Below are 23,866 nucleotides of genomic sequence, written 5' to 3'. Positions count from 1 at the left end.
ATATTATTGAGGCAAGCTCTTTGTAGGGGGAAAAGCGATTAACAGTAAACACCTTAGTAATTGAAGAACAACATTTTTTTTTGCAATATTATGCAAACTACAATGTTCTAAAATCAAAATCATCCAGGACAAATAGGTTATAAAAATGTGTGATATTCTTTCTCAGTTCATCTATTTAATATATATGTTAATATACTACAAAGTAGCAAAATGTATTAACCAGTTATGGAACAAATCCAGATGAACTCATAGTGAATGTAGGGCACATTGACTAATTTATGACATAAACACTGATTGTGTTGATTTTATTGTATTTACTACTTTACTCATTTTCTTTATTTAGTTTGTAATATTTATCGAGTTCGCATTTTAATAAAAATTAAATTGTAAATGCAGAATATGGACTATTATTTGCAAGTTATGTATAAATTGTCAAGTAGATGTAATTTGCTTTGCAACCACTAGGTAGTAGTGTTGGTGCAGTTAATGGTTTCCGACTGTTTCGTTTAGTCATTACGTCACACACGGAAGTGTTTACTTCTGGACAGGTGGAAATCAAATGAGGACGAATGACTCCAACGGCGGCGTTGGTCAAGCAGTGGGAAAGGTTAGTTAGAATGTTTGAATGATAATAATGTTACGTTTTAAGTGACACGCCAAATAATTGGTGTTTGAGTCTAGTCATTATACATGCAAGAACCACTGTATCCCTCAACTGATTAGACTATCATGGCCGTCAATGGCATTGAAACATTCCCCATAACATAGCAGAGTTTTGTGTCTTGTGTCCAGTGAGCAGGACCATCTCCGAAAGCAGGTGGTAGAGGTGGATACGGAGCACTGGCAGAAGTTCACAGACTTTTCCGGTCTGGAACGGGTTGCTGGACTGGACCTGTCTTTCATAAAAGATGATGAGGTTAATGCCTGCTCCCAGTTGGTGGTGCTCAGATACCCTGATCTTGAGGTGAGCTCTTACCCCTGCCACATTTTTTAAACCAAAATTTATTTGGGGCGGTCCGGCGCTTGAATGCTTAGTACGTCGGCCTCACGGTACACGGTCGATTGGTCGCCGGTCGATTGGTCGCCGGTCGATTGGTCGCCGGTCTTTTGGTCGCTGGTCTTTTGGTCGCCGGTCTTTTGGTCGCCCGGAAGGTAAGTTACCATTTAAATCGTTGCTCAAATTCCCTAAATACAAACTGCGAATTACTATTTAGTCATACTTAATGCCCTAGTAATTATTAGGCTAAAAAAAGCTCAAAATTTCCCGGACTTTTATTGTTTTTTGTTGGAGAACTTGTTAAGACCCTGACTGACGTAGCTTCTTAAAGGGACAACGCATGTACATGCGAACTCTTATACACTCACACGTCGGCTCAGGGAAACTGCTCATGGTCATTGTTGGCTTTTATTGATGCGTAGACCGTGTTCTTTTACCTTGTTTTGTCGCCGGTCTTTTGGTCGCCCCGACCGCGACAACGGGCGACCAAAAGACCGGCGACCAAAAGACTGGCGACCAATCGACCGCACACAGGGCTCACAGCTGTGGGGACCTGGATTCAAATCCAGGTCGGTCCCCCTTTGTGGAATTTGCATGTTCTCCCCGGGCCTGCATGGGTTTTCTCTAGGTACTCCGGTTTCCTACCACATTCCAAAAACATGCGTGGTAGGCTGATTGGACACTCAATTTTACATAGGTATGGGTGTCAGTGTGAATGGTTGTCCGTCTGCCCATGCCCTGCGATCGGCTGGCCACCGGTTCAGGGTGTCTCCTGCCTCTGGCCCAAAGTCAGCTGAGATAGGCTCCAGCACCTCCCGCGACCCTAGCCACCCAGTGCTGGTCTGTCAGAGAAATAAATATTAAAGTTTTTAGTCTCGCCCTCCTGCTTGAAATAGGAAAAATTGATTATATAACTAATAAAGAATTGCTCTTATGCTTGGGACTTGTTTTTTTTGCCGTCGTGGATGTAGTACATTCACAATCCCACCTCATGCTTTTGTCTTTAGTTGTTGCCCTCCCCAAACACCGGTCTGTGAGAAAATGGGGAGAGCTTCACCTGTCCGTGGTGAGAAAAAGTTTGGGGGTTGCTGCTATAGAGGGTTTGTGCTGAGTTTGAGTGTTTTTTTGAGGTTTTTTTCTTTGGCAGAAGCCTAAAAAGTCTTGTCAAAACTGTGTTTTGAAACTCTGTAATTCTCATTGACTACGCCACCACTTTGTTCACAATTTTGGACTTTTGTCCTAAAAGTTCTACAGCCATTTTATTGTACCATATTATCATTTCATACATATACACAATTTCAAGTGTGTTTTTGCCAAATATGTCCAGGCGCTACTCTTTTTTTTATTTTTTTTATTCTTTTCTTTGGGTTGTTCTATGGTACTGTACATCCAATGCTTTGGAAACTCTTTTGAACACTTCCCCCAACTGATACCTTTGAACACCGAGATCTTTCTGATCCCACGGAAGCGCTGTGGCCATGGCTTATGCTGTATGATGTGACTCTAAAAATAACAGCAAAAGCCTATTTGAACATCTGGACTTTATTCAGAGTTAATGAATGGCACTTTCAATAGGGAGGGTTGTAGCTGAATATAATTGGTTTAGTATACAGTTGAGTACTTTTATGGAATACCGTAGCCAAAAGCCGCATCCTCAGTCATAAGACGGTGTGCACCTCTATGTCATAAATAACGGATTGTCTTTGTTGTTTACTTTTTTTCCTATTCCAAAACATTAGATTTTTTAAAAAATTTCCTATTCGGTCTGGTAGACAAGTGGTCAGCATGTCCGCCTCACGTTTCTAAGAGCAAGGTTTTAATCCTCAGTAGGTTCTGGCCATCCTGTGTGGCGTTTGCATGTTCTCCCTGTGCCTGTGTGGGCTTTCTTCGGGTACTCCGGTTTCCTCTCACATCCCAAAAGCATGCATTGTAGGCTGGTTGAACACCAAACACTAAATTGTCCGTAGGGCTGAGTATGACTAGTATAATGCGTACGGAAAATAAATGAATAATTGCCAGTTTCAGGTTAAAAACTATCATGCTGGTGGCCAAGGTTTTTTAGTCGTTTATCTTGTTCTCTCTCTGTAAATCACAAAACTGTGGTTGCAAACATTGAATTCAATAATGTAGCCCCTGGTTGATTGTATGACATTTGTTAGCAGAATCAAAAGCCTTTATCATACCCATTACCAACCCCTATTGACAGCACCAGTGCAAGATCCTCATTGGACTCTCTCCAGGAATTTAAATGATGTTTGTGCCCACTGTTTCAGCGCCTGCGAACTTGGCCGACACATTGTTAGCAGGGAGGACATCCTGAATTTTCTTCAATCATGTTTTCTGCTTTTGTCCTCTGGCCATTTTCTCGAGGATTTTCGGTTTTGACAGACTCTGTCAGGTTAACAAGCCTACTGAGGCTTTCTGACAATTTGTGAACAGGCTTTAGTAACGTTCAGGCCCTCATTAATTTAACATAAATTTTATTTCCGTAATTAATATGGACATTTTTTTAATTATTTATTTTACTTTATACTACTGCTACTATTTTCACTAAGTCAAGCCATTGGAAAGTAGAACGTATTTAATTTTTTTATAAGTTATTTAAACATTTCTGTTCGTCTGTGTTCAAGATAACTGAAGAACGAATAATGGGATTTGACGATAAAACCAAATATAAATGTTAGATTTCCTCACCCTAGTAATACATAAATACGACAAGTTAACGGATGTATATATATATATTTTTTTAAAGTACACAGGTACCTCTACTTACGAATGTCTCTACATATGAAATCTACAGGTTAACTAAACAAATAATGTTCTTTTGTGTGTTTTGCATATCTTTTTTACAAAATACTTTTATCATTTTGAAAGCGTTTCAAGGGAAGTATTGGGATCTTCGAATGTTTGGAACAAATTAAAGCTTTTAATTCTAAAATGCGTCTTTACTTACAAAAAAAATCCTAGTTATGAAACCACCTTCAGAACAAATTAATTTTGTAAGTTGGTGGTTCACTCTTCAGGTGCTCCTCAACTGAAATGTTTTTCAGTAAAATTCAGTTTGTGTTTAACAAAGAACCCCCTATGAATATGATTATTACTGAAAACATATATTTTTTCAAAATGCATGATTACTAGCAAGTCATAATTATAGCCCTCAATCACAACAAATGTTTCAAAGGAGTCACAGGCCCACAGTTGCTCTTTATGACATCCACTAATCTGAGGAAACCGGAGTACCCAGAGAAAACCCACGCAGTTCCGGGAAGAACATGAAGTCATGCTGGGATAAAATGAAAATCATGTTTTTTTCTAGAACAGATGTAGCCTTCTAAACCTCTGTTCTCACTGCAATTTTTTGATGATTTAAAATATAGTATTACGCTTTACCAGAACCTTTGCCATCATTATGGAGACCTGTACTAAGGTGCCAGAGCCTATCCCAGCCAACTATGAGCATCAGGCAGGGGACAACCTTAATTGGTCGCACGCCAATTGCAGGGCACAAGGAAATGGACAACCATGAACGCTCACATTCATATCTAGGGGCAATTTAGGGTGTTCAACCAGCCTTACAATGTATGTTGTTGGGATGTGGGATGACCGGAAGAAAACCCATTCAAGCCCGAGTACAGCATGCAAACTCCACACAGAAGGTCCAAACCTGGGCTTGATCCCTGGAGTTCAGATCTGTGAGGCTGGGCCGCTTGATACTAACAATGTAAATTAATTAAAAAATATTATTATATACTAGTACGGCCCGCGGCTTAGTGGTTAGCGCGTCGGCCTCACAGTCGGGGTCCTGGGTTCAAATCCAGGTCGATTCACCTGTATGGAGTCTGCATGTACTGTGTGGGTTTTCTCCGGGTACTCTGGTTTCCTCCCACATTCCAAAGGCATGCATGGTAGGCGGATTTGGACACTAGTTTGCACCTAGGTATGAGTGTGAGCATGAATGGTTGTTTGTGTCCTTGTGCCCTGCGATTGGCTGGCCACCAATTCGGGGTGTCCCCCGCCTCTGGCCCGAAGTCAGCTGGGATAGGCCCCAGCATCCCCCACGACCCGAGTGAGGATCAAGCGGTTCAGAAAATGAGATGAGAAATGTTATAAAATGGAGATCTTATTAATTGAGTAATCCCCCAACAATATTTTTTAATTGTTATTACAAGTTAGTATATTGTCTTTTAATCTGGGATTCCAGGTGTACTTGAGTTATGGAATCTTTCTGACGTCATGCTTCCTCGCAGTTGCTCTATGAGGACACTCAAATGGTAACTCTGACGGCACCCTATGTGGCTGGTTTTCTGGCCTTCAGAGAAACCCCTTTCCTACTGGAGGCTCTTCTGCGTCTTGAAAGAAACAAGCCATCTCTTCTACCTCAGGTTATTACATGCATTATTAAAAATAAAGGAATTCATTTGACCGTCATCCTTCATTACTCCCACAGTAGAAAAATATGTTTCTCATATACAAATAAAGGTGGGTCTTGTCCTCTCTCCAAGTTATGTGGCAAGTATACAGTACTAGGAAAAAAGAAGTACGTAATAGCAAAGTATGTTGAGAAGGATGGAGTTTTGGGTACATTTTCTGAGAGCTGAAAATGTTTGGTTGAGCAGTAGAGTGGTTGTCTTTTACCCTGCGGTGTCTGAGTTTGATCCTTGGCTCCTGTGACAATATTGAAATATAACATCTAATGTTGCATCATCCGTCAATGGACATGTAGATCCAACACATGCAGAAAGTGCTATTGAGATTATATTCATTCACTTTTATAATTAGAACAGTTATTCAAACAGAGGCTATTGTTCCCTTCCAGGCCTGCAAGTGACTGTTATTTGATTAAAATATGGTGACAAAGGCCAAATAACTTAGAGAAGAAAATCCATGTTCAGTGTGGTTTATAGATGAGTGTTTTCCAATGAACAATTCCTCTCTTTCCTTACTGGAGCAAGGCAAATTCTGAAGTTTTTTTAATGTTAATATATGCATACAATATATATGCTTTATGCACATACAAACATAGGTGAAAATCAAGCTCTACTGAAATTTGTTCTTCCCAGAGATGCAGTAATAATGAGGATCATTTATTTATTACATGACAACATAATTGAACCCAAAGACAGGACTTCAAGGGATAATTAATTAACCAAATACATGGGGGATGTGAAACTGGGAGACAGAGCTTAATGCCCAAATAAACACTCGTTATAGTTATCAATTAAGTAACTCTGCCACCATCAAGTGATTAAAAAATTAATTAAATGCCGGTTTACTTGGGTACAGCGGTATATGTTAAGAAAATGCAAAATATGGGGGGAAATGTCAGCTAATTTAAATAGACACACTAAACATAATTAACCTTCATTCTCATTGATTTGCCCCAAGGACAGGTCCCTGGAAATTGACTGGCTGGTACAAAAATGCCAATAAATACTAAAAAAATGGCACAGTAAAGGTCAATTGACCATGTTAATGTTGCAATTTAAATCTGGGTGTCTCGATAGGTGCTGTTTGTGGATGGCAATGGTCTCTTTCACTACAGAGGTAAGGCAAATTTAAATACAACTACAGCCTCAGGCTAATTTGTATGTGTAATGTAGTCAAATTCGGAATCTTCCTGATCTATTGCAACAATTATAAACATTTTGTCAAATGAATCACTCTTAATGTGTCGACACGAACACACGCTCTTGTTTCAATTTTTATTAGATGGGCAAATGGTCTGCATGTCAATAAGTACTTGTGTCTTGCCATGTTAGCATGCATGTCTGGACCACGACTCTAAAAGATATGACTCTGAAATGGTTCTAGATTCTTCTCTGTATTGAGCCACACTTTTCTCTTGAATCTACTCACAAAGACACTCAGATAAAGCAGAATGATTACTAACCTCTTTGTAGGCTTGGATGTTATTGCAGAAGAACAATTAATTCTTTGAATTATGGACTTAACTTATTAAATCGCACAGCTTAGTGGCAAAACAGAAATTATTTGTACATTAATGGTAAAAATGTCTTCTTAATATAAAATTTGATGACAAATATAGTTGCCGTTACTGTGTGGCTCATGTAGAATTCGGACTTGCATGCCACGTTGGAGTGCTGTCAGGCTTGCCGTGTGTGGGTGTTGCAAAGAACCTTCTCCAAGTCCAGGGAGTTTACAGAAATGAAGAACACCTGTCGCAGGTAAATTCTGATTTTTTTCCTTTGAGTCGTGCTGCTGTCTTTCCCAAACCTCCTGCATATAAAAGATAAAAAGCGTGCTAACTTGTTTTTCTGATTTTGGAGAAGAAATCATGTGGAATCTTCTGAATGAGGCCAGTGAACTAACTTATAATGCATCTTAAATGAATACTAGATTGGATGCATGCAACCATTGTTATTCTTGTACCAGTATCGTTCCACCATATAATTTCTGTGCACTGAGTTTATTTCTTAAATATTTGAATAACCTCATTTGTCTCTATTAAAAGGTTGCTTGACTTATATTCAAATTACAATAATTAGACCATGTTTACACAACAACAATCTAAAGCAAAAATGTAAAAGTGGCATATTTTTGTTTCTTTAATTTGCACTAACGAAGAAGAAACCTGCATGTCCATGAAAATGAAAAACTGCATGAAACTTCCAACTTGACAGTACATTTCAGCCTCGTCTTTTGCAAAAAATGTCCAGGATTTGCTAAATTGTTCTTCTCTGCTCTAAATTATTCTGTAATGAGCATAGTCAATAGTTGATTCGACTCTTGTATAGCACCGACCCTATTTAGGGTATGTAGAAGGTTGTTATTCATCCATATATAATATATATATGCCATGCCTGGCTGCGTCTATAAAAACGGTGCGTCCTTTGTGTGTTTAAAATACAGAAATAGCCCTCGTTACTGACACTGCGGCTAAGAATACGATGTGCTGTATAGTCGTGAAAATACGGTAGTTTACCAAACTCAACCAAAGGTATGAATCTTGTTATCCATATGCAGTTGCTATATGAACTGCTTGAAATTCATTCAGGCCCAAGGTGAGCCAGTGCCTATCCCAGCTGACTGATCGAGAATTAGAGTATAACTAAATTGTTCACCACTCGTCAGCCAATCACAGTTCAATTATAATATTCCTTGTGATTTGATTAAATACGCACGTGCACACACTTTCAAAACACAGACTGTAAATTGCTTCTGTGTTATTAATTTACACTCACTTTAACAAGATTCAAAATAATTTGTCTAGGACACACGACAATGCAACACAAACAGCAAGCGTGGTGTAGAAAGAAAGAAAAAATATATTTTAATATTTTGTAGTCTAAGTTATTACACATGTTTGTTTTAATGGTGAAATTTAGTAAAGGAATTGGCATACCATAATAGTTTAGACTCAAAATTTTAAAAAAAATAGAAAGTGAATGTTTGCCTTTTTATTTTTTAAGATCCTAACATTTTCCTTAAGGCAGATGTTAAGAATTAGAAAACATGGTGTCGAAGGTTAAAGTTATTACTCCCTAATGCTTAATTTTCTTTGGGGAGTAATGGTGCTATAACAGCCCTTTGGCAGCAAAGTCTGTTGTGTTGATCTATCCATCTTCCCAAAGACATAATTTCTCTCTCTCCTTTGGCCGGGGATTATAATTGCTACTGAGTGCAAATGCCAACCAACCATTGTAAATTTAGGTTGTTTTGGGTTCTTGCATTCCCTGAATGGATCTTGTAACGTATTGATCAAACGAGCCTATTGAGCTAGTTTGCAGTAACAAAAGACTTCTAAATTGTGTTTTGTGTTTAAGCAAAGAGAGGCATTTACTGTACCAGATGCATTTGGTTTTGCTTCATTTTTCTTCTTTTCTTTTTGAGTCTAGTGATCGGATTAGTGTCGTTTTAACAAAAAATGCAATATTTTTGTAACATTAGTTTTGATCAGAAGTTTTGATTCTTCGGCCCAGTGTTTAGCGCGTTGGCCTCACAGCTCTTGGGTCCTGGGTTAAATCCTGCGTGGGTTTTCTCCAGACACTCTGGATTTCCACCCACATTCCAAAAACATGCATGGTAGACTGATTGGACACTCTTAATTGCCCCTAGGTATGAGTGTGAGCGTGAATGGTTTTCCGTCTCCTCGTGCCCTGCAATTGGCTGGCCACCGATTCAGGGTATCACGCGCCTCTAGCCTGAAGTCAGCTGGGATAGGCTCCAGCACCCCCTGCAACCCTAGCAGTTCAGAAAATGAATGAATGAATGAGTTTTGATTCTTTAGATTTATAACTGTTTCTTGGAGCAGCATTGGGGGTGGAAGTATTAAATTGGAAAACTGAAAGTGTAACCCTTAAAATTGCAATTGTTCTCTTTTTCTTACACCATTACTCATATACTGTTGAGGACTTGCTTAGTTTGTGTCATTTCCTGCCTTCATAGAAATTGCACTACCTACACAGTACGGGAGGAAAAATATACTCAAACCTCGCCTAATTCGCAAAGAACACAGACCCCCCACCCCTCCCCATCAAACCTGTATCAATGTCTCTTCACTTTGCTTTGAATAGTAATACATGAGTTGAAATCCCATCCATCATGGAGGTTTCATTCATAATTTTGCCTCATAATGCAGAGTACACCAACCAACATCTTTCTACATAATTACATCTGACATCACATGTTCTAACGACATGGCATTGATAAGACTCATAGGCATTGTTTTTAATTAGCAGTCTCTACTTTAATAAGAATTCCTGAAAAATGCATGTTATATTTTATGCAATGGCCAATTGTTGACTCTTTTATGTTGCCAGGACAACTAAACTAAATGGCTCCTTGAATTCGTTTTAAAGTGTGAACCTTTCCAAGAATCAGAAATGCTCACATACTTCACTGTTTGTTTTCCAAGACATTTTGTACATCATGTATTTTCTGTCAGTTTTATGGCTCTATTCCATTTGAGCAACCTTCACAGATGATCTATCTTTTTTTGGTTTGTTCATAACAAACCAGTATATCATTCAAAGAAAATGAATGACTGAAAAATGATTGTAATTTTATGAGCATATCCCCTTCACAAAGAACAAGCTCAATTTATTTCCAAAGAGATGTTGGTTTCAAAACATTCAAAAATTGAAATGACACAAGAGACCAAATTAGTTCAACTTTCTACACATTGGATGGCATTTTTGAAGAAAAAGAAATATGTTTCTCACTCCTTTTTATCTTCTTTGCTTTTGTAGATATCAGCGCTGCAGAAAGGAGGAGACAGTTTTCCACTTATAGCAACCTCTGGAAAAGTGCTTGGAAAGGTGCAGATGACAGATTTACAAATAATACTTCATATCTCATATCTGGCGAAATGATTCGATCATGATTCACTTTTCACGATTCGATCCTGATTAAGCACCCACCCCGACCCTTGTTAGAATAAGTGGTACAGAAAATAAATGAAAGCATTCAAGTGAAGTAGAACACGTTTTTTTTCTTTGTCTGGGCAGTAAAATTTGATATGACACTTGAACTGTAAAACTGCACCCTTGCATACCTACTTTACAAACACCGTACCTCGTACGGTGTTTGTAAGGTTTTTTTGGGGTTTGTAAGGGGAATCAATAATCATTTATAAGGGCAGTTATCGGCAGAGGTTGACAGGTATGCCCTTGTGCGCCCAACCACAAATACTATCTGAGCAGACTACTTTATGCAGTTCCTATTTTGGCAGATTGCAAGGCACAGTGGCCTGCTGCTGCCAACTACTGGACGGGAGTGAAAATGCAGCCACCTATTGTTTATTTCCACCAAAAACATGTGTAAAGACCAATCCAGATGGATTTTGAATTGAAACGAGAATAGTGCAATGTAATATCGCAATATATTACCAAATCTATTTTTTTTAAACATCTTTGATTCATATGTACTGAAAATAGTGTTTTTTTAACCCATTGACATCCACTCAACTCTATATACAGGCATTACGTACTTCGGACAAGAGCACCAAGCCAGTCTATGTGTCAGTTGGCCATAAGATCAGTCTGGATACAGCTGTTAAGCTGACACACTCCTGCAGCCGCTTCAGAGTTCCAGAGCCAATCAGACAGGTACTAACAATTAAAGATACTTTTGTTTTACTTGGTTAATGTGATTTTTGATGTGAGTGATGCTTGTTTGCTCAAACAGCAAGTAGCATGAAACCAGCGGTTTGAAAGAAACACGGATGTTTCATATGTACATTCACAATAGCAAAATTGTGATTAGAATAAGTAAAATGAGATTTTTCATTTTATTTGTTTTACAAATTAGAACACAAAGCAAACAAAACATGAATTTCATTCAAAAATCTTAACTAGATCGCAGCAAAAATTTACTTCACATACATTTTAGTGTTGCCTTTCAACTTGGTCTGACTATCATTTTTACAACAAATTGGATATTTCATTCATGAAAATAAGGCCAGAAAAATAGACAACACAAAAAGCATTTTTCTAACTTGTTTTTTCACATAGTCCGTTTTATTGCTCTAGTCTCATTGATCCATTCTTAAAGATTCTCATAAGGTTTATTTTTTTGTTGATGTCAAAACATGCGCTGTTACTTTTTAGATTTTGAGATTTTTGAAAAAAAAGCACAGCCCTCAAATCTATTAAAGTTTTTTTTTTCTTTGTTAATCTTAGGATTGTCTGGTGATGGTATTGTGCATCTGCCGACATCCTTGTCACACGCATTATGTCGTATCTACTAATGTTCGTACATTACAAATAGCACCACAATAGGAAATCTTCCTGAAATGTTTTCTTTTTTGGGGACAAATGTAAAATATATAAGACAAAAAGCGAGTATTTGAACGGGAGTGTGGAAGCTTTTCAAATCTCTTGAACAAATTTCGCTTAAGAAAAAAAATTTAGTTACTCAAAATAGTTATAATTTTCCATTAACCAAACCCAAATCTTAATATTTACTTATATGTACTTTTCCAGTGTCCTTGGGCAGTCACAGTCTAGATTTCAACATTTTAGAAGTCACATTGCTATTGTTAGCCCACTGAAATCAGTCTGCTAAATCCTCTTGTCATGGATGGGCTGTCTGATGTCAAAGTGACACTGAAGCTGCACCCATGTTTAAAATAAATTAATGGGCTGTTATTTTACAATAAATAGCTTTGGTTGACGTTGTGCTGTGCCCTGCTAAATGCAGTGAAAAAAAGATTTGTGGATGGAAGGGCTCACATGCACGCACACCCACTCACACTGCGTGTGTCTTGCCTTCTGCTGAACCTCTGAGACAGTAGCGTACAAAGGACTGTTGATGCCCGGGGGCAACTAGGATTGACGAGAACTAGAAAGTTTCATTGATGGAGGCTTGTGGGGTGACGTACAGACTGGCTCAGTGAACCCCTGGGGTTCTATCAAACACAGGTCAAAGGACCACTGTATTAAAAATTCAGTTTTCTCCAGAATCTTTTCTTGTGAACGTGAACTTGTCTTCTGAATAGCTCGGTCTTGCTGCCGAATGCCGGCAATTGCGACACATATTTTGCAGGGCCAAAAAATGTTAATATTGTGTTTTAATGTTACAAGCTCACCATAATCTTAAAATTTTGTCATATTTGAAATAAACTTGCAAATTAAAATTAACCAAATTTTAATTGGGTATATAATATTTGTTTTGCCAAGACACAGATACCTGCCAAGGTCCTAAAAATAAAGCAGCCATTTCATGACAGGTTTGATTTTACAGATTCATGCAAAAACAGGATTTAAAAAAAGGGTAGGATAGACATGAAGGTTGTTGAGAATAAGGGAAAAAAAGAAAAGAAAAAGTAAGACAAGATTTAAATGCACCATAGGACAAGCAAAAAAGGAATGAGAAAATTGGGCCTATTACGTATGTTCATTTTCTTCAAGGACCATTCCTAAACTTCTGAAATTAATTTTTTAAAAACTATTTTTAACTTTTTATGGCTCTTAACAAAGTAAAAATACTTTCCTAATCCATCATATTAAACTTGAAACTTGTAACATTAGTCATTGAGGGATTTTTTGAGGGATGGTTAGGCTGGTCAGATTATGGTAAAAGCTGGTATTGCTTTAGATCAGGGGTCGGGAACCTTTTTGATGGAAAGAGCCATAAACAATTCATATTTTTTAAATGTTAATCCTTGAGAGCCATGCTCCGAATTTAAAAGTCAACATACATGAAAATGTGTGCCTTTTTTAGTCACTTCACCACTTTTAAAGTACAAAAAGTCTTTGAATTCTTTTGACAACATTGTTACGTTGTTGCTAATCAATGAGTATCAATGAGAAAATCCATGCAAAAGAGTGTAATGAAAAAAAAATGATTATAAGGAGCTGGGGTAGTGTCAATGCCATAGTACGAACATAACGCTCCTATTCCTGCGCTTTCTCACCAGCAGTTTCCATAGTTTACCTCACAGGTTAGTGGAGAGCCATATGCACCCATCAAAAGAGCCATATGTGGCTCCCGAGCCATAGGTTCCCTACCCCTGCTTTAGATTCAAGTGCATTTAGGTAAAACAACAAGTATATTTTGTCAAGTCAGTTTTCGTGACCACTAAGTTCAATTTAATTTTATTATTATACATTTGATACTTGGAGGTATGGGAGATGACTAGTTTCCCTGTGGTGGAGAGTAAGATTATTGCAATAGGTTGGGAATGGTCTAGATCTCATTTAATACTCCTCTTTACAGACGCTGATGACTAATATGAGAGTACTGATGACTAGTGTTTGTTTTACATCTCTCATGAGTGCTGTCAAATAAGATATTGCATTGATCTCATCTGGTCTTATTACTACACCCACGTTTTTTGGTAGGAGGCACAAACATGTTTTGTTGACGTGATCTCATCCCTCAATCCTGTTTTATCTTTGCCCAACTGGCTCCAGTAGGCTGTGCTGTGTTCCTACACATAACAGCATCACTTACTTCCCATTGCATTGAAATCTCACTTGCTCACGCGTTTTAAAATCAGCAACAGTAGCTAACGCATCTCTCCCCGTATATCAGTGTTCATAAAAGCTATAATCTTGATTTGTTTAGCTGGTGGGAGGATATTGGAGGCGTATTTAGCAATGGTAAGAAAAGACAGTCAGGCCATGTAAAATATATATGTATGTATATAAATAAGTATATATATATATATGTATGTATGTATATAAATAAGTGTATATATATATATATATATATATATATATATATATATATATATATATATATATATATATATATATATATATACATATATATATATATATATATATATATATATATATATATATATATACATATATATATACATATATATATATATATATATATATATATAAGTATATAAAAATATATAAATCATTTAATTAAACGCTCACTAAGTCTTCATTTGACATCCTAGTGTCACAAACATTCTGGATTGTCTATATGGTTGTCAACAACTTGCATAGTTTTTGTGATTATTTTTATTTGATAGCCCATGTGTCTTATAAATTGTGGTGGCAAAAGATGTTAGTCAGACAAAGAATTGAAGACAATTTTGGTGTGTGTGTGTAGCCAGTCACATGAGCTGGATATTCAGTTGCATGTAGGCATGTGCACACTCAATTGGTTTGATTGAGTTGCACACGCACGCAGATTCTTAAGTGTATTATGACAAACTGAGTGCTTTGGTTTCGTCTTGGCGGTTACGCATCAACATGAGCTCCACTATTTGTATCATTTCAAAACACTGATTCTTATTGACTTAAAAATGTTTGCCTTATATACACTAAGTGTATCGGATTGCTTGTTAGGGCATCTCTGTTTTCAATTGCATTCAGACCTTGATTCAGGGCCATTTTGGAGCTAGTCCTTCACCCTCTCCTTAAGCATCTCTTTAGTTGAGGTAAATGTACAGGTATACCTTGGATTTTTAAAAATTCACTTTTCTTTTCACATTTCTTCGAAAAAGCCATAGTGCTATGAGATGGAGATCGAGATGGAGATAGAGATAGAGATAGAGATAGAGATAGAGATAGAGATAGAGATAGAGATAGAGATAGAGATAGAGATAGAGATAGAGATAGAGATAGAGATAGAGATAGAGATAGAGATAGAGATAGAGATAGAGATAGAGATAGAGATAGAGATAGAGATAGAGATAGAGATAGAGATAGAGATAGATTTGTATATGTATGTATGTATGTATATATATATATATATATATATATATATATATATATATATATATATATATATATATATATATATATATATATATATATATATATATATATATATATATATATATAAAGTAACCGAATTTTTGCACCGGCGTAATTTTGTTTTTGATGTACCTATACTTATCTTCAGTTGGTTAGTTTTACCTCCGAAATATTTCACCATACATGATTTTTTAATTATATAAAAAGGAGGTTGCTGATTCAAACACCTAATGACTTATAATAAAAATAATCAAAACTGTCAGGGATACTCAAATTTAATACCACTGTATGAGTTGTTAATTGATCACACACACATAATTTTGCCGCTCAGCTCATATCCCGAACTAACACTTACATTCGGCCCAACAAGGGACTGAGTGAGAAAACAGATTAAAGGGGAAATGACTTTATGGTGAAAACCCGCAGTGAAGGTTGGGTGAATTCACACTGCAGCAGAATCCCTAACACTGCTTGAGATTCTAGCACACATCTCTATCTCGTATTTCTCTCAAGAATGCCCAAGAGAAAATAAACGGAAGTGGAGGATGCTTATGCAATGCAAGTCCATTGTTTATTTTCCAGGTTTTCCCTTCTCAAACCTACGTTTGTACCAATGACAGACAGACTAAGACATACACTGAAAAATAAATAAATATAGCAACATTAAACACAAATATTTATTACTCCAAAAATATTTTTTTATTGTATGAGTTGATAATTTTGTATCAGTGCATATAAACAAATTAAACATGAATCTATTATATGATTTTGATAAGTGTATTTGTTTTTAAAATACAGAAATGATTTTAATTGCATGGAACCTAATGGACCAAAACATGTCTGTGTTCCATAATATTGAATTCAGTTCTCGCCAAGCTGTTAAAATTCTGCCTGAATGCTTCCATTATTAGCTCACTCGGCCAAACAAATGAGTTTCTTTACATTAAGCTATTAGTTTAATTTAGTTGGTTTTGTTTGTTAGTGTAAATATTTTTTTGCTATCTGGATGATAATTGAATGACAATCTCTTTATTACATTTTCTGAATACTACTGGGAAATGGGGATGAAATGAAATGAGATGAAAATCTCTTAATTAGTGATTGATCGTGGATGCTATTGAATAAATCAGAGCATGTGCCATGGTATCTCAGAACAATCGCCTGATGCAAAAATGCAAAAAAAGTCTGATTAGATATTCATAAAGAGTTGGCTGACGATGGCATAACAGCATTCCTGCAGCTACATCATTGCATTTCTGTTTTTGAGCTTGCACTTGATGTTGCGGAAAAAGCCAAACATATTTTGCAGAAGATATCTGGTTCCTCCCAGGACATTTTAAAATTGAATCATTAATAAGCCATAATGGGAGTAGTGTTCAGTTCTTTCTGATTGCTTACATGTTTTTCATAACCATGTTTTACAATCTGGACAATATGACACATCTACACTTTATAGTATTTTTTTTTTCCATTTTTATGTCTTGTCTTTGTTTACCCGATAAAGAGGTTCCCTGAAAAACACAACACATGAAAGATAAATATAAAGATAGGATCCTATTTTGATAGTAGTATGTTTTTCATTACCTCTCTGTGGTGAAATCCATTCATCCTTTTTTCCACTGCTAATGGGACTCTTAGGAGCCCTTTAAGATACACAGGAACATCTCATTTCCAGGTCCTCTCCCCAATGTCTGAGTACATTGCACTAAGTACATCTTTATTTATATATCCTGTCACATGACAGTAATCACCTACTAAGGGTTGACTGAATAGTTGAAAAGTTAGCAAAACTGTTTACTGTCTTTTACTTGAATTTTGTCTTGCTGCTGCTTATCTGTAGCTAAACATAATTGTTCAACAGACACCCTCACACTCAGAAAGGCTTTTTTTGCAATAGGCTGTTTTGGGGTATTGGCTTTCTACAACCTCCCAGCTAAGAAGCAATTAGTGTGCCTCCATCTTGAGTTTTCATGCAGCACGGGTGTCAGGCAGAGACAGGAAATGTAAAAGCAGCTGCACTGCCAGATTGCAAAAGCAGATGGAATTCTAATGTGAGTGATAGGCAATGGGATGCCTGCATGAACGGAATGAAAGAGAGTTAGGAATACGTAGTGGGTGCGTATACATGCGGTGTGGAAAAATGCAACATGCTTGTTTTGGGAAGGAGCGTTTTTAAGTGTGCAAGTTGGTTGTGAATATACATTCAGTTCATCTAAGAATTAAGCGTTGTCTATCGCTTTCCCCCATGGCCACTTTGAGCAGGAGATTCAAGAATTGGCTCCACACCCTCCACAATGTGTACACCTCCGTTGCATCATTAAATGGTTAAAATCTGTGTGGCATTGCTTGTTTTCTTTGTTGACTCACCTACATTTCCATAACCGACTGATTCATCTTCTGTTCACATGAATGTGCTTCATTCATCCATCCATCCATCTAGTCACTTTCATCCATCCTTTCGTTGCTTTCTTTTTCTGTCACTTTCTGAATAATTCAGAGCCACATAGCTTGCATATTTTGGATTGTGCTCTCACCCCTGCAGTTGTACAATCACCCAATACTGCCAGACATGCAAACAGTCCTCGAACAAAAAAAAAAGGAGAATTCTAGAATTGGTGAGACCACAGACACTTAACAAAAAAGAGATTACTCGGAACGTGACGATAAGATCAATGCTGTGAAATTCATGGAAATGTAACTTTGGACTCACCATTGACCAGAAAGAAATCTTTACAGGGACTTGTCTGGATGAATTATCTTTTCTCAGTCTTTTCACTTAAATCCCTGCATTAATTTACTTATATCTATCAGCCATCGTCCTTATGTGGTACTTCATTCATTTATTTGTACACTTTAGTGTCGACTTTGATTAAAAACACAAGTTTGAAGTGTCTTTACTATAACTTGTGATTTCATAAATCAGTCTCATTTAAAAGTCACCTACTGGGAGTGCTGTTTTTGCTGGCTTTTGTTCTGTCTGCAGCCGAGGACAATTCCTCAAAAAGTTATGAACAGTTTGAACACAATTTCATGTTCAGCTGAGCTACAGTGCAAGGAAGACAATTAGGTTTCAAGTTGCTCCACATGACACATTGATCTTTACAAAGAATTGTTTCAAGAGGTATTTTAATACTAGGCCAAAATCTCCCTCTCACGCACACGCGAATATTATTTAAGTTCTGTCTAAAATATAGTGATAAATAGTACATATTGAAGAAGTTGGAATGGTGCACTACCATCTATCGCATAAGTTGGGTTTCAGGCGCCCCATCAACAGGTGAAAATCTATAATACAGAGAAAACAGTATATATTTATAGGATATTTTGTAATATTGTCTGCAACCAGTACATGGTTCACTTTTTGCTCTTAGCTAGTTGGGATAGGCTGCAGCTCCTCTTGCAAACCCTGTGAGCAATGGCAGTCAAAACTAAGTTATCTTATAGACATGGTCTATTTTTTTTTGTGTTCGAAGTGGGAATGGGCCAAACTTTCTGTGTAGTTAATGTAAAAACAGTTCATTTTTAAAGCAGTTCTGGTTTGTTTGTCAACGTTAAAGGCATTGAATGAGTTAATTCGGACAACCATTCACGCTCATACTCATACCTAGGGGAAATTTTGACTGTCCAATCACCCTACCATGCATATTTTTGGAATGTGGGAGGAAACTGGAGTACCCAGGGAAAACCCACGCAGTCCTGGGGAGAACATGCAAACTCCACATAGGTGGACCGGCCTGTATTTGAACCCAGGACCCCAGAGCTGTGAGGCCGACGCACTAACCACTCAAGCCGCCGGGCCACGCCGAATGATCCATTGTGAAGTGTTATTCTTTTTAAAATGACATCTCATCGGTAATGGCCCATTTCCACATGTTTGAGATAAAGTTGGTAATAGACATTTATAGAGTCATGACCGACAGCTTAATATATTACAGGAGATTGACATTATTGCTCCATTGCTGCCATCTGTACCAGTTGACTTTTGAAACTTTTAAAATGTGGCAAAAGGATGTGATTGATTTAAATCGGACATCCCCATTGGGCCCCGAGGCTGTCTAAAAGTTAATATATGACTGTCTGACATTCTGCCGCTGCAGTCTCTGGACTCCAAGCCTTTTTTCAGGTGAAGTGTGGTTGGTGGCTCGGAACACTATTTGAATTATACCTGAAGGCAAACCTAATGATTTCAGTTGGATATAAAAACAATAGCTTTGGCTTGAAGCAAATCATTTCAGAAAGAGGATTCCAGTGAGAGAAAATGATCTGAAAACAGGAGGCAGGATAGAGAAGACAAGCAATGTGGCAGGCTAAGCATAAATGCCTGGTATAAGGGGTTTTGTGGGGCTAAATGATGAATAGTTGCTCCAGGCCACTGGACCAGACACCTCTGTACATGTGTGTTGCCTGACACCGTTCAAAGCTCTGCAAAGAGCCAACGGTGTGCATCTGTTTGCTTGGAGCATTTACTTTTCTCTGTTCCCTCTTTTTACTCTTTTTCGAGTACACTCAGTTTAATGACTTAATTCCCTCTAGATCTTTCTTTCTCTTTCTTTATAAACAACCATATCCATCAGCTTTGGGGTGCTGGAGCTGGGTCATTGTGAGCAGGAGGTAAACCCTGAACTAAATACCAGGAAATCACAGGGCACACATTGACGGATAACTTTTCACATATACACTTAACGGAAAGTTTTATGTTCAACCAACCTACAATGCAATGGAGACAGTTACGCAGTGGTTGAGTGGGTTGTCCATTGATCAAAGAATCGGGGGTCCACATTGTTGTTCAGTCCTTGGGAAAATTTGCCACCCGACCTCTCCCATGGGAAACTAGTGCCAGTAGTGTGGTCAGATGGTCAGACAATGCCAAATTGGCTGACTGGTGTCTGTCAGTTTGCCCAATTGCATCTTAAAATAGTATCGTATTACCGGAAAGCTCGCAAAATATGACAAATTCAATCTAAAAATGTGTGTTTGTGTTATGAAAAAAAATGGAGTACCTGTAGGAAATCAATATCTGTAGACATTAAATATGCCAATTTTAATAAATAAAAAGTAATAGTCATGGCCTTAGGTTATACAGGCCTATAAGTCGACCTTCTTTTCATAGTTTGCTCAGGTGCGACTTGTGTTTTTTTTCTCTCAGGCCACCAAAAGCCTCTTTTTGTAGGCTGTAGTTATTAAAAAAAAATGTAAAAGTTACACTAAAAGGGGCCTATTTACCCTGTTGTTCTCCATTTAACTATTTTTCTTTTAAAGTTTGTTTGTTCTTGGTTTCTGATCAAATAAGAAAAAGGCCCTCTCTTAAATGCTACGACTTATATTGCAATGCCACTTATACATATTTTTTTTCCTGTTTGGAAATAAATATGAAGAATTTAAAAAGTGTTAAAAGCAAAACGAATGAAGCAAAGCTTGGCATACAATTGCAAAGATTAAGGGGGAAAGATGGCACAACAGATACAATAATTTCCTAATCATAATGTATGGAATACAACATTCAGGTTTTCTCAATCTCCACAAATTTTTGCAACCTTTTTCTCTCGCTTGGTGATTGCGACATGACTACATTCAAGAGACACGGCCATGTTTTTCAACAAGAATCAGGCTGGAGATTTATTTTTGTGCACTGCCATCTCACAGATTTGCCCGCGGCTCAGATTGTGCAGAATTTCAATATTTTTCCCTGTGCAGGCTCTCTATGGATTCCTTCATTCTTTCCTAAACACTGAGTGAGAAGGGCTGTCTTTCTTTATGCTTGAGATTTGAGATTGACTGGTGATTAGTCTAAGGCAGCTCTCCAGCTCCCCACAGCGCTGCAAAGCATAAGCAGTGTGGAACATGGTGTTCTGAATAGTGTCCCTTGCCAAATTCACCATTAATACAACCTTTCTTCACAGAATTATACCAGAAAATATCTGTACTGTAATTATCTTCTTTAAGGAATGTTGTGCTGATTTGTGGCGGCCTCTTGGGGAGTGCTTAGCGCGTTGGACTCAGTTCTGGGGTCGAAGGGTCAATCCCAGGTTGGTCCACACTGTGTGGAGTCTGCATACTCTCCCCAGGCTTGTTGGGGATTCCACTGGGTACTCTGGTTTCTTTCCACATCCCTAAAACATGCCGGGTAAACTGATTAAGCCACTCTAAACTACCCCGTCTTCTTGTGCCCTGAATTTGCCTGAGTACCGATTCAGGAAGTACAAGGCTGGGGAAGGTTATAGAAAAATTTGCTGCTGCTTTGAATGTTCCAATGAGTGTTCATCATTAGTAAGTAAAAAAGGTTTGAAACCACACATACTTAATGTAAATTATCCAGCCATCGAAACTGAGTGACCACGGGAGAGAACCTTAGTCAAGGACTTCACCGATCATTCGATGGTCCCTCTGTCAGAGCTCAATTGTTACTCTGTGGAGAGACAAGAACTTTCAGAATGACAACCGTCTTTGCAGTAATCCATCTATCTGGCCTGCATGGTAACGCAAACAGATGGAACCCATTCCTTAGTAAAAGAAACATGGCAGATCTTTTTGAGTTTGTTAAAAAGCACCCGATTGACTCTCAGGCCATGAGAAACAAAATTCTCCGGTCTGGTGAGACAAAAATTGAAGTCTTTTGAGTGAATGAAAGTGTCTCAAGAAAACCAGGCACCACTCATCAATTTACCAATACCCTCCCTACAGTGAAGCACGGTGGGGGCAGCGTCACGCTGTGGGGATGTTTTTCAGTGGAACAGGAAAGATTGTCAAGATAGCAGGAAATATGATTCTATCAATGTACAGGTACACCACAAAAACGCTTGAGGCTGTAATTGCTGCCATAGGTGCATCACTGAAGTATTGCCCAAAGGCTGTGAAATAATTGTGTATGTAGATCCAATATCCCATTTTTTTTATTTTTAATACATTTACAAAAATTCCCCAAACAATTTTTCCCACATTGACGTTGTGTGTAGAAATTAGGGGGAAAACATTTTGTTCAATTTTGTAACAGGGTTGCAAAATTTAAAAAAATCTACTTAATAGATGCACAGTATCACAATTGTCTGCCAAAAGAGTGGGCTGGATTTGATCAATGCTTTGAGCAACTTAATACCCTACTATATTTACCTAAAATGAATTGTTTAGCTGAAAATACTTAAGTCCAGTTTATATCAAATGTTGAGTTTGAACTGTTAACTTGTAGTGTTCCATCAAAATTTGTCAATGTGAGTGAAACTGTTTGACTCAAATGTTTTGCCAACATATATTTTTGAAAACTGTTACTGACCAAAATAATAGATTTTTCACAAATCAATAGTATATTTAAAGATCTCAAAAACAAACATGAAAATCTTGGATATAGTTATGGATCCCAAACACACATAAATCTCGAATATATTATGTATGTGAATATTATTTAAGACAAATTCCTCCCCATAGCTGGTTGCGAGTACTAGCTCAGGCAGACTGCACACTGCAGCGAAGGGCATTCACTTTGAGCAAGAGAGGAGAGCCGTTTTCCCCCGTCTCTTGGGTTAAAGGATGCAAAATGAACCTACGAGGCCAAAAAACATCCCGCTTATTACTTTAGTCAAAAGAGTGTATGTATATAAGTGCATCAAATCGTATTGTCATGTGATCTAATAGTACCGTCAAGATCGAATTGTAGATTGCGATCTGTGTTGACCACCAATGTTCTATAGTAGACGTAGACATAATGATGTTACCATATCTATTCAAGTATAAAGCGCACAAGTGTATAACGCGCACCCATAAATTGTGACTAAAAATTGCCATAAAATTATTTTTTCACTTTTTCTCAGCTCACGCTAAGGATTGCACCGGTACTGGTAACTGGCAAATGCTGAACACATGTCGCCATGACAAAACATTTATTCACTACATATGGTATGGAAACCTGGTAAAACGAACTACCGGCATGAACAAAATTCACAAAGGGAATTTAATTTGTTTTCCTTAAAGTCTAATTCATCACCATAATATTTAAAAATTTTCAAAATCTGATTCATCATCATCAGATTCACCAAACAATTGATTCCATTTATCTTGAGTTTTTTTTTTTTGAGTGTGAGAACCAGCCATTAGAACGGGCTCTCGCGCCCCATCTGGCGGACAAAGACAGGTTTTACGTCTCCAAATTTAACGGCTGCCGAGGGGACTTTTTCACCAGCGTAGGGCATTGTTTTACCGGGATTCGTGTATAACGCGAACCCGAACTTTGCTTCAGTTTTATGGTACAACATTTTGCGCATTATACTCGAATATATACGGTATATGCGATAGATCCCGGTCCAAGACCAAACGTCAGTGTTACAATTCGGTTAATTCATTTTTAATTTGAGCTGAGAAAGTATATCTGGATGACTTTACTGTGTGAGAACTTAACTGGCTTGAAAATAGTTCATTTTTATAATTGAGTTATTCCCAAGATGACCACAGTTATATGTTTGGTCCCCCGCAACCTCAATGTTTATATTAAAAATGCTGAGCCGTGTTGGCCTAAACACCTGTCTCCACAGAATGATTTATGTTTGTCAGGTTTGGCAGTAAAGGCCAGTGCATTGTTTGTTCTGAGTAAAGTCAGCATTAAGGTCTCCTCATTTCCATTTCAAACATCTAGTGTGTATGTTCACTGTGTAAGGGCGTTCCTCCACGCCTCTGAATACATTTGATTGTGATGTCTTCC

At 37.6% G+C, this 23,866-nt stretch overlaps 1 protein-coding gene across 4 annotated transcripts in view; it reads left to right on the top strand.

Moving 5' to 3' along the window:
- Window positions 1-516: 516 nt before the first annotated feature.
- LOC144077399 (endonuclease V-like) overlaps window positions 517-23,866 on the top strand; it is a 61,097-nt gene continuing 37,747 nt past the window's right edge. For 3 of the 4 annotated variants that reach the window (XR_013301014.1, XM_077605117.1, XM_077605118.1), the window contains exons 1-7: window positions 517-607; window positions 793-964; window positions 5,245-5,379; window positions 6,502-6,541; window positions 7,070-7,182; window positions 10,207-10,275; window positions 10,936-11,064. Coding sequence is in view for 3 of the 4 variants with exons in the window: in XM_077605117.1 (XP_077461243.1) it covers window positions 570-607; window positions 793-964; window positions 5,245-5,379; window positions 6,502-6,541; window positions 7,070-7,182; window positions 10,207-10,275; window positions 10,936-11,064 (696 nt within the window). In the remaining variant the exon portion in view is untranslated. The remainder of the gene's footprint in view (window positions 608-792; window positions 965-5,244; window positions 5,380-6,501; window positions 6,542-7,069; window positions 7,183-10,206; window positions 10,276-10,935; window positions 11,065-23,866) is intronic. The other variant, XM_077605119.1, reaches the window with a different exon arrangement.

The sequence above is a fragment of the Stigmatopora argus genome, chromosome 7 (assembly GCF_051989625.1).
Source record: "Stigmatopora argus isolate UIUO_Sarg chromosome 7, RoL_Sarg_1.0, whole genome shotgun sequence".
Taxonomy (NCBI): domain Eukaryota; kingdom Metazoa; phylum Chordata; class Actinopteri; order Syngnathiformes; family Syngnathidae; genus Stigmatopora; species Stigmatopora argus.
The sequence above is the reverse complement of the archived record's forward strand: the minus strand, read 5'-3'. Positions and strand labels throughout refer to the sequence as shown.